Genomic DNA, 12557 nt, shown 5'->3' on the forward strand with positions numbered 1-12557 from the left:
AGAGAGAGAGAGAGAGAGAGAGAGAGAGAGAGAGAGAGAGAGAGAAGAAAGAAAGAAAGAAAGAAAGAAAGAAAGAAAGAAAGAAAGAAAGAGAAAGAAAGGGTCACTAGATTTTAGTATCAGTGAAACAGATTAGAAGATGTAGAAACAACTCCACATACACTTGACCTATATTATTAGTGTCTCCTAGATCAGTGAAAACAGAAAGTAAGTGCTAATATCAATTAGAGAATGTTTATGCCTCTATCTCGTACTCTAACTAACTACTTTGAAGATTACACTATGCAATGTATTAACTATTGTTAATCTCCTATTGTCCTATTATTTTTTTGAAATTTTGTTTTACTTTTTCCATAAAATAAAAATATTTAATAACAAGTAATACATTGACTTTCCAGCCAAAGATTAAAACTAGGCCCATGATTATCACCATGTACTCAACTAAAGTTTAAATGGATCAAAGATCTAAATTTGGTGGAACATAGAATAGACTAACCTCTTGAAAATAGATATAAGAAAAGATATATATCATTAAATATCTATTAAAAATAGATATTTCCCTTGTTCATTAGGGTTTCATGAACAAAACCCCCATCACAAGGGAAATAATACAAAAACACAAATTCTTCTTTTTAAAATAATTTTATTGAGAAACAAATATCAATGAGACAGTTTCAAAACCAATTAGTAGGACAGTTTCAATAATTAATACATTGCATATTGTTGTCTTCTTAGTGGTTATTCATTGTACAAGATGCAGACATGATATCCCGTCCACAAACACTTTCTATTCATTGAATTAAGAGAATGTAGCTGCATATCTATCGTATTTTGAATATAAAGATACAAAATGGTTGTTTATTTGTATCCCTTTTTTTGTTTAGTGTTGGAATACCCAGAGAAGGGTATTCCATTATCATTTAAATATTATAGGTGCTTGAATTCAGCAAAATATTCCAATATAGTCCAATAGTCCATAATTCCATAAGACTGGCAATGTCAGAAGTTGTTGATTTGAACATTTTACAGCTCACCATATTAATATGGCTTTGCTTTTTATACTTCGTTTTTATACTATTTTGCTGGATGGTTAAGACTAAGATGAAGCAAAACCTATATAACAAGAATTTTAGCTTTTGTATCTGATAAGGTCAGTCAAATCCCCTCAGGATTTATCCTGAAACCTTGTACCACAGTTTGTAGATCCTTTGTCAGTGTCAGCCATGTAGATGAGTCACGGCCATTGCTTGACCAATTTGATCTCTGTGAAAGCCTGAGAGAATGTTTTCTATCCATGTGACTCTCCTTAGGCACATTCTACATCATCAGTCACTTTCCTCTGTGGCACCATAATCTCCTAGATCAGAAAATCTGGGACATAACTGAGTTACATGATGTTATAGTTTAGGTTCTCCTATGTCCTGAGTCTTCACTGACCTTGAAAGGTTAGGGTGAAAATGTTGGCTGTCCTGGCAGCCCTTTTTTCTGTAATTTTTGGTCCCCAAACTTAGATTGTTAACCCTCCAGAAGAGAAGCTTATTGTTAGTACCCTACAATGCAGGCATTGATCTTAACCTTACTATCTATCTGAATATCAAACATGGAACAGGTATTTTCCATAAAGTATTGATATGTTAAACTTTAAGTCCCTACAGAATATGAAGAGATTTTTTTTAAAAAAAAATAGGAATAAACAATTACATATTTTTACACAGAAGTTTAGAAATCTAACCATATACAGCATTGTAGCAGGACAGCCCTGAAAACCAAATTCTTCAGATAAAAACTTTTTGTCAAATGTTAAATTTTTGACAATGTACTATTGGCCAAGTTATATTATGCTGTCATTAAAAAACAAAACAAGTTATCATTACTTTAAAAGAGAGGAACACACCTAGAAATTCAAAACTAAAAGCACAGATGCATTCAACTGTAAAATAGATTTTGGTAGTTTCATTTTTCCTTCTATTTAATGCTATGTTCTAGTCTAATACCACATATATTTGCCTCCAAATTCCTACATCAAATGTTCACTTTGTATGAAATACTAATATACATATTTGTTGTTGTTATTATTTTTAGAAAAGCCCTGTGGATATCCTGGAGATACTCCCTTTGGTTCTTTTCAGCTTGCAGTAGGAGATCAGTTTGAATATGGTGCAAAGATTGTTTATACATGTGATGTGGGGTATGTGTCAATACAAAACAAGTTAATAAATAGTAACTAGGAACTGTACTAGATTTTATTTTTACATAACTGTATTGTCTAAGAGCATTTATAAAATAATGCACTTGGGAAAAATTAAACAATGTACTGTAAATGATGATATTTAGATACCATGTTATCTCTTTTGCATTTAAAAATTAAAAGAAGCTAGAATTACTCTGGCATGATATTGTTGTCTTACGCACATGTGTAGGTGTTCATCCAACTATTCTTTATTACATGCTCAGAGTGCTAGGAGAAATTCATTTGTTAGAGACAATAAGAATTACAATAAAATTAAAGTGTATGATAACTACATTCATAAAACTTTATAAAATTTAGGGGAAGCAAGCATTTTACTCACTTATTATATATGGTTCCATGGTATGCAAACTATTCTTACCACAGAACCGAAACTGTGACCCTTAGAATCATTGACTCTATGCCTTCTAATCAACCACTGGGCTTTTATGACTGTTCTCATCAAGGTATCTCCTCAGTGTTCCTTCTCTGATACTCCTCGCCAGGTCAAAAAATTTATTTTTAAGGAATTTCATACATGGGAAAACTAGGATCATATCATTATAATTTTATACTACATAAATATCAGACTTATGCTGGTACAAATCACATCTTGTTATTCTTCATTTATTTCTTCAGTTGTGATGATAATATGTAATATTTTAAAGATCAGACTCTTGAGTGAGTCTGAATATAACCCCAATATAAAATATTCACATGTACTTTTAAATTATTGCCTCACTCCCACTTCCTCTCTTTAAAAGAAGAGACATAGTGTGTGCATCATGATATTGAGAACAGAAAAACATGAGACCCAGACCTGAAGCCCTTAGCAAAGATTCCTAGCATTTTACACACCTAATAAATGTGAGATTTTATAAATGTAGTCTCTCTTTGGTCATTACTTAAGGGATTTCTTTCCCAATTTTTTCAAACATGTTTTCATCACAACTTCCCTTGCTACTGCTGAGCTTATCATGCACAACCAGACAGTTTAAGAGGACATGGGCCTGAACTTTCCATTGTTTCCTCTCTTCACCACTGAAATATGCATTTCAACTGGGAGGGTCTCCTCACTTTAAGGTTCACCTTGATGTGACATAATCAGATGTGGCTAAAACTCATAGACATCTTCATCTTGATTTCCCAAATTTCAGCAATTAATATTTACAGTTTCATGAGGAAATTCACTATACTCTTGTCTTTGATTGTTGCTTGCTATGATTAATCTTTACTCCCTTCACGGGATATAAACTATGAGCACATTCTGATGTAGTCCTACCATGAGAGTAATTGCCTCCATGCTTGACTTGGAACTCCAGAAGGACTTTGTAAGTTCTGTAGGTTATTTAAAATTTCATCAAGTAGATGCTTTTCTGTAGCTGAGAGGATGGCCCACTGTAGATTCTGATAGTGCAACAGATTTTCTATAACCACAATTTCTACCAATCAACTTTCCCTTTTTAATCTCTGGCCCTCACTCATTTTTCCTTTACTTCATTCTAAGCATTTAATATAATATTCGATATGGATTTCTGGTTTTGTTGTCCAACAGCAGGACAATTTTGCAAAGCCAATTGAAAGTTTTTTTCTGGTATTCTGCATGTCTGGGTTACAGAAATGTGAACCACTACTTTTCCCAAGCCAACATACAGCCAAAAAGCTCTTTTCTGCCTCCATATACACAGCCCCTAGGAGGCTTTGTGTGGAATCTTGCAGAATATCCAAAAGACCTTTGGGAATGGGTGGGTCTGATGTGGATGGAAAATGTTGGACAGGAAATCTGCTCTCCATATTAGAAGACAAGAACTTCTTTCTAGTAAAGGAGCTAGAGAATTATCATAATAATCAATTGTTTTTCTTCTCCACAAAGCATAGGGTGAAATGCTGGAAAATTTAGTCTATTGAAATGTTGTCTTACCTTGTAGAACTAAGCATAAATCAAGAACAATGAAAGAAAGACAAAGCATTTTTTGAAGAATGCTTATTTGTGCAATAAACAAAACAATCTTTATTTGCAAATGAAACAGTTACCTATGTAGAATCACTTGCAGCCTTCTTTTAAAAGTAAAAAGGAAAGGGCAATCAGGAAGGAGGAAGGGAAAAGTGGAGAAATTATAAAAAGAGATAAGAGGGAAAAGAAAAAAGTGTTAAAGAGAAGAGGAGGAAGAAAGAAGGAGGGAAGGAGAAAAGGAGGGAAAAATAAAGAAATTTAGGGGATTAGAAAAAAAGAAAGAGGGAGAGAAATCAAGGGAAAGAGAGAAGGGAAACAAATGAAAGAAGGAAAGAGGAGGAAGAAAATGCATACGCTTTTAATTTCCATGAAATGCGGTGTCTAAAAGATGTTCAGAACCCGGCTGGTGAGATAGCTCAGTGGTCTAAAATGCCTGCTTAGACAAGCTTAGGTAGGCGCAGGGGACCACGGTTTGATCCACAGTACCACATGCTGGGCCAGCCCTGCCTTCAGGGAGGGCTGAACCAGTCAAAAATATATAAAAAATAAAAGACATTCAGGATAGTACTGACTCTTAAAAATGCAATTGAACACTATTTTATTATGCTTTACTTTTATACTTTCAGCTATCAAATGGTGGGTGATATTAACTTCCGGATGTGTGATGCAGATGGCTGGACCAATGAAATTCCTATATGTGAAGGTAGATGTAAAATTGATTGACAAGTATACTTACGCTAATGATAAAATATCTTCAGGGTCTATAATTAAATATTTGTTATTCAAGCTACTTTTATGGCTTCTAATGCAAAGCAGAGTGCCTAATCATTTTATTAATACATCACCTTATGCTTTATTTTATTAATATATCATCTTAGATCCAGTATGAGGGCACGGATGGCAGCTGGGGTGGAGAATGATTGCCTAGCATAGGAAAAGCTTGGGGTTTCATGCTCAGCACCAACCCCCAGGGGAAAATATTCTGGCATCAGTATACCAAATGTGAATGTGACCCGATCCGATCTAATAATCAAAGTATTGGGTATTAGGGGATCTAAAGTTTTTTTCTTCCTTTCTTCATGGATTCTGGATGCTACAGATACACATAAACATCATTAGCTTAAAGTTCAGAATTTTGGTTTTTTAATGAAAGTCTCATCCAGCAATCATCCAAGTTCAGGGATGTATGGTAACAATGGGACGTGATCCATTGTGCAACATGGTTTTTTCATGGTCATAGTTTTAACAGAAAAATAAAAGGCAGGAATTGAGAGAGCTCTGCTCTACGAACATCAAGAATGAAGAAAACTATGCGTCTTGTTTTCAAGTTTTGGGCTACTAGTTCGTACTTGAATAACCGTACAATCAATCAGAATAGTATTTACTAGTTCCATGGTGAATGGTGATTGCAAAGAAAGGTTAAATAAAAGCAAGAAACATGTTAATCACCTAATAATAATTCTATCAACTAAAGAAAAATAAGGGATTTTTCACAGATGGAAATGAAGAGAGCTGTTCTACACATCCAAATTACTGGGGAGGCTATTTAAAACCTGAGATTTTGGGTCAGGGAGATAGCTCAGCAGCATAAGCACCTGCTTGGCAGCACAAGGTCTTGAGTTCAATCCCCAGTACCCCCCAAAAAAAGAAAGGAAGAAAAACTCTGAGATTGTTAAGGTACTGAAAAGGCTGAGTGAGTATCTCTGGGAAGCAGGAAAATAGCCCTAGAATTTCCATTGTAAAAACCGCTCAGGGGGGCCAGCCAAATAGCTCAGCGGATTAAAGCTCCTGCAAGCAGGCACAGGGGCTGGGGTTTGATCCCCGGGCCTGCCATGCCGGCCCCGCCCCTGGGGCACACTGAAACACCAATTGAGACTGGGCCTGGTGGCGAGCGCCTATAATCCCAGCTATTGGGAGGCTGTGAACAGGCGGATCACTTCAAGTCCAATCTAGTGGTGAGACCCTGAACACCCTGTAGACCCTTCCCCAAAATACAGAAAAAACAAAATCAGAGACTTTCTCCAGTAATGTAAAAGTTGAAAAACATAATTTTAGAGAATTTGAAAATATTAAGTAAAATCAGAAGAAATACTTAAACTATTTTGAACACTGAAGTTGAAGAGGAAATCGATACCAACAAAAGATTGGTTTTACATATTTTTTAGTGCAATGGTATATTATTCTGGGGCATAAGTAGAGATTTTATTTCATGATTCATATGTCCTAATTACTTGAGACACTTGTTACCATGAAAATACAAATTAATAAAGTCATAGGAATTTTACTGCCTACTCCCGTGAAAAGAATCCAAGATAAAATGTGCTAGTATTTGTGTTGCTTAACCTTTATCTCTTGCAAATAAGCATATGAAATTCTTCTAAAATATTTCAACACTTTCCTCCAGTCTTGTTGACATTTTTTGATGATAATGTCATGGGTCCAGTTTTCAAATTCTATTTAAAAAATTATATTTACTTTTCCAGTTGTTAAATGTTTGCCAGTGACAGCACCCGAGAATGGGCAAATTATCAATACCGTGGAACCTGACCAGGAATATTATTTTGGACACGTGATACAGTTTGAGTGTAATCCAGGCTTCAAAATCGAAGGACATAAAGAAATACATTGCTCAGAAAATGGTCTCTGGGATAATGAGAAACCAAAATGTGTGGGTAAGGTGTACCTCCTGTTTGTTTGTGTGAATATTTTTAGTTTTTCTCATGCAAATGCACACTTGAAAACATTAACACTTTACCCTCAGAACCACTGTATGAGTTGAGTTCTATACTTTTATCTTATTTTTTAAGGAAAGAAACTATGATGCAAAGTTAAATTACACAACCTGTCTTACCACAGCATAGTTGAGATTTAAGCCTAGTTTGTTACCTGCTGAGGGCATCCACGCTCTTACCACAGTTACCTTGTCCTTAGCTCTTAAAGGCAGAAACAGAACCTCGCACATTTCTACTGCAAGTTTTAGGACTGATCATCAGAAGAGATTTTTTTTTTAATTTTGAAAGTCAAAATTGATTCTATTTTCACCAGTCCCATAAGATGATATTCTATTTTTTATCAAAAAATAGTACATTTACCATAAACATGTCTTATGTGAACTGAGTCCACTAAATAAATCTATGTTTTTTATAAAAAGTCCTCTAATAATCTACAATCCACAATTTCTTCAGTTTCTTTAGTCATGATGGTCATTTCGGCATTTTGACCAATTGATGATTTGGTTTTTGGAATAAACTTATAGTCAACGTGTTTACCATTATCATGCTTTACTCTGCCATTTGTTTTTGTGCAAATTTTTTTTGTGTGCAAATTTTCTGTCATATTTATTTTTGTAAGATTATCTAAAAACTCCACATTATTCATGCTTTTTTATTATACTCTCCTTACAGAAGAAAAAAGGGTCCTCTTCCTAAGCACTCCCTCTAACGGGAGTTCTTTCATTGTGGTAATAATGATAAACTAATATTTATATTCACTGGAGCAAATATTTTACAATTTAGAAATTCATGGATGAAATTTATGTGTTTGCAACTAGATTTCCGTGGTTAGTGAAACCTTCCTGGGGCTGTTTATGTTTAATATAAGTTGTTCATTGTAATTGCTTTGTGTTTTTTAATTTGTTTGGGTTTTGTTTGTGGTTTTGTTTCCTTTTGTTTTGTTTTCTCGCCATATAGCCCAGGCTGACCATGAACTCAGAACAATTCTTCCTCTGTCTCCCAAGAACTAGGATAGCAGGGACAAATGAGATGTTTTCCAGAAGAAGATGGGGGGGGGGGGAGATGGCTCAGTGGAATAAGCGCTTCCCTGGCAAGCGCAAGGGTCTATTTCAAGTCCAGTTTCAAAAAAAAAAAAAAAAAAAAAAACACCAGAAGAAGATGAGGAAAGTGAAAACATAATGACCAGGAGGAGTGAATAGCGAAGAATGTGGAAAGACAGGCTTCAAGCCAGTTGTCATTGTCACAATTCCAGAGGAAAATATTTGAGAGAAATGATGTCAGAGATGATGGCCATTGCTCTCTTACTGTTTTTGACAGAAAACCTTCATGAATAGCCAAGACTCAACAGCAGAAAATCAGTTAGTTTTCAATAGGGAATAAAAAATTAATTAAATGAATTTTCTTTAAAAAATGTCTTGTCAACAATTATTGTAATCCATAACTAGAAAATGTGCCATTTTTGCAGGTCACACCATGAAAATACTTATTACAATGAACCTATATCTACATTCCACTTCACATACACATAAGATTACTGTGACTGACTGTCATTTATGTCAAGGGACCAATTTACCTTCAGATGCCATAAAATTAGAAACATAATCTTAATGAGAATTTTAGTTTCTTGAGAAGATAAATGTTAAGAGCAACAGATCAGTCATAAAGCAGTCAAGTCAGAACAGAACTTTTGCTTATCAGCTTTATCTGAGGCAAAAAAAGAAAATGTCTGGCATAACTTGGTCATAACATGGTGTTTTAATTTACAGTAAACATTTTATAAATTGAATTCTTTTTATTTAGTAATTTCCTGCATAGCACCACAAATTAGAAATGGATATTCCATATCTAAGAACACCATTTTTAAGGAGAATGAGAGATTTCAATACAAGTGTAACCAAGGCTTTGAATACAGTTCAAGAGGAGATGCTGTGTGCACGACCTCAGGGTGGAGTCCAGAGCCTGCTTGCGAAGGTAATGTCATTCTTGTTCTTTATCGCATTTGCTGGAAAGTTTATCAGTTACATTTATTTCTTCTTTTTTTGTGGTTCTGGGGATCAATCTAGGGTCTTGTGCACCCTAGCACTGAGCTATACCCCCAAACATGATTAATTAACATCATCCTTTTTAATTTAGTAGTGTATTATTTTCTCAGAAGTAGAATATCAGTTTTTATAAGAACGAGATATTATGAGCACAGTATTGTATGTTATAGAACTTTAAGTGTGTATGCTGATTGGTATGACTTTCACTTTTTGTATTGAAATAACCCAGTTACAAGCTTCAATATCTAATTCAGTAAGTAGGCCATGGCCACAAAACATTTCTGGAGTAGATCTAGAATTATCATAGAGTTGTTAACTTCCAATACTTTATAATTCTCATTTTGATTGCTCTTCTAAAGCTCAGAATTTAGCCCTTAAAAGTTAATTTCATTAATACATAGGGAAACCTGAAATTGACAATGAAATTAAGGAGAAGAAAGCAGAAAGGTTATTAACATTGACCTTACTATGAACCACTTTGACGGCGATGGCCTGAGCTCTCTTCCTTTGCCTCTGAAAAGATGTTTTGCAGATTTGCTCATGAAAAAGGAATCTGGAACATTTTAAAAGCAATAGCTTCAAATTATCATGACTTAAGAAAGAAAACAAAGATAGCTGAAGAATTTAAGAAATCATAGAACAGCAAGAAAATACAGCTATTGTGTAGTGATGACATTTGAGTTATTTGGAGACATTTTGGAAGAGGAGTGAGTTTACTTTTGATGAGGCCCACTGCAGTGAGTGACCTAACAGACTCACATTAGGTCATAGAGTAGGGACACAAAGACAGGCTGTTCTAGATCTTGCCAAAATGTGGGGACAAGAAGAGCTGGACTCTTTAAGAATCTTCTGAATTTTATATCATATGGAACATACTTACATGTATAAGTCATGCCTTATTTACATTCTTTTACAAAAATACAGTTAAATTTTAATTGATTTTTACATGTTATAAACATATACATAGTTCCTTAGAAAATGTCTTACTGCACACTGAATGATCTTTATTTTTGGTATTGTTTAAAAAGGCATTTGTGGTTCCTAAGCAGAGGAACTATATGCTCAAGTTTCCTGGTATCATGCTTCATTGTGTTTTATATCCACTGCTCCCCTTAAAGAAGTAGTAATTCTTTCATCCATCCAAACATCAAAATACAGGGCCTTGTCTTATCAAATGGATGAATTTTGCAATAAACTATCACCCCAACATTCAATTAATTCAAAGTAAGGCTTTGGGGATTCAATGTGTATGATTTAGTATAAAATGACTGGTGTAGTTTTATTGAAGTCATCCAATACTTTTATTTCTTTTACATGGTAATTTACCTACCTACTTAAAATTCTTGGTCAGAAAATACTTTTATTCAAGATGGAAAATCTCTGATTTCCTCAGAAGTATTACTGCAGGACCAAGGCTTCCTTTTCTAGAACAGTCAATTCATTCCTCTACCATCACACACACACACACACACACACACACACACACACACACCCTAAAGACTACATCTTTATAAAATATGTTTTTATTAGATTGTTTTGTAATTTCTCAATAATAGGTACAAATCGAACTTGAACAGTTTAAGACTGAATTCTTTAAGGTCTTGGATTTTTGCAGGGGAGGTGTTTCATGAAGCAGACATACCACAACAAGGCCTTGGTGTCAGCTATTTTTTAAAAAATTTGTTAAAATTCAGTATAAACAAAGACATTTATGCCACATTAGATAAACATGTACTCTCTTTTACAATATGCTGCACCTTATTGAAATGCACTTTAAATTAACTAAATGTAGAGAAGTATTTTATTAATGAGTACTCTATTTTCTGTGCTCCACTAAGGTGTTAGCAAAAACTAGTCTTTGTTTACTTGGTATGATGCAAGCATCTACCTGCTGATATAGGATGAACTAGAAATCGATATGCCTTAATTTCCCAGGAATAATAAAATTTAAAATACTGTATTATATCCAAATTTATAAGAAACTTGTAAATTGGTAATAGAATTTAAATGCAATGTGGTAGTACAAATTAATTAAGTTGTCCACCATATCATCCATGGCATGGGTGTGGCAGTGCTTTTCTTGTTTTGTTTTGTTTGGTTCTGATTTTGAGTGAATTATAAAACATTCATCTCTGTATCTAGTAGAGGATTGTCTTTCTCAGGAAATCATTTTCAATAATAACTAATGTACCAATATGTGTTAAATAAAGTTCCTTATGACTGAAGTCTATCTATTCCTTCAACAAACTGTATTTTTATCAATTTACCCCAGAGAATGCTGAACTTGCATAGTATTCTTACTTCAAATTTTTAAGAGTAGGAAAAACTATAGCACATGGTCCTGAGTTCAATCCCTGGAACTACCAAAAAAAATCATTAGAAACAATACAGAATTTCACTAAACAAAATGATATAAATTCCATAATACTTGTTGTATTGCATTATGTTGGGTTCAATTAGATATAAGCATGCAAAATTAGGAAAAAAAAAGTATTAAGAAATGAAAAAGAAGAAAAAAATTAAGTATTAAATGCTCCTTTCCATAGATCAGCAGAAATCAGCAGTACAATTATCCAAGCCATCCCCACATACATACAGAGATATAGCTCTTTCCTCCTCTCCCTCTCTCTTGTGTCCTTCTCCTCATCTCAATATTTCCTTTCCTTTAAATAGGTTCTTTCCCCTTATACAATATCTGTTGTACCTTTCAGATTTTATTTACTCTTTCAGGTTCTTAAACCAGTAAGATAATAAGATGTTTGCATATGCATGGTTTATTTTACTTAAATGTATGATCTCTAGTTGTATCCATTCACCAATAAAAGTCACAAATTTATTCTTTTTTTATATCCAAGTAATAATCCATTGTGTAGATATACCACATCTTATTTATCCATTTCTCAGTCGATCAGCATTTGAGTTGTTTCCAAGGTTTAGCTATAACAAATTGCACTTCTATGAACATGAGTTCACATGTATCACTGTGGCATCATGTTTCAGTTCTGGAAAAATACTCAGGAGGGGAATAGCTGGGTTGAATGGAACCTCTAATTCTAGCTTTTGAGAAATCTCCACACTGATTTCCATAGTGATTATACCAATCTACACTCTGACCAACAGTGGAGAAAGGTTTCTTTTTCCCCATGACCTCTCCAGAATTTGTTACTGGTTGTCTTCTAGATGATAGACATTCTTTCTGGGGCTGGATGGAATCTCAGTGTTGTTTTAATTTGCATTTCTTGAATGACCAGTGAGGTTGAACATTGTTTCATATATTTATTTGCCATTTGGATTTCTTCATCTGAGAAGTGTATATTCATCTTAGATGCCCATTTTTTTTATTGGGTCTTTAAATTTGAGGGGGTTGATTTCATTCTTCATATGTTCCAGATAGAAGGTCTTTGTTAGATGAACAGTTGACTACCAGTTTGTTTGTGTGTTTGTTTGTTTGTTTGTTTCCCAGTTGGTATGTTTTCTTTTTACTCTGTTGAAAATTTCTCTTGAGCCCAGTCCTAGCCCAGGTCCGGTGAGTGTGCGGAGAGTTTCCTGCTACCCTGCGCCGGCGGGACCAGTCCCAGCCCAGGCGCAGCGTGGGCGGGACC

At 34.5% G+C, this 12557-nt stretch overlaps 1 protein-coding gene across 1 annotated transcript in view; it reads left to right on the plus strand.

Moving 5' to 3' along the window:
* Positions 1-12557, plus strand: part of LOC101586433 (complement factor H) — an 88034-nt gene that overhangs the window by 19331 nt on the left and 56146 nt on the right. The window contains exons 3-6 of the mRNA XM_023707776.1: positions 2083-2188; positions 4808-4884; positions 6665-6853; positions 8714-8884. Coding sequence (XP_023563544.1) covers positions 2083-2188; positions 4808-4884; positions 6665-6853; positions 8714-8884 — 543 coding nt within the window. The remainder of the gene's footprint in view (positions 1-2082; positions 2189-4807; positions 4885-6664; positions 6854-8713; positions 8885-12557) is intronic.

The sequence above is a fragment of the Octodon degus genome, unplaced genomic scaffold, assembly GCF_000260255.1.
Source record: "Octodon degus isolate 3935 unplaced genomic scaffold, OctDeg1.0 scaffold00009, whole genome shotgun sequence".
Taxonomy (NCBI): Eukaryota; Metazoa; Chordata; class Mammalia; order Rodentia; family Octodontidae; genus Octodon; species Octodon degus.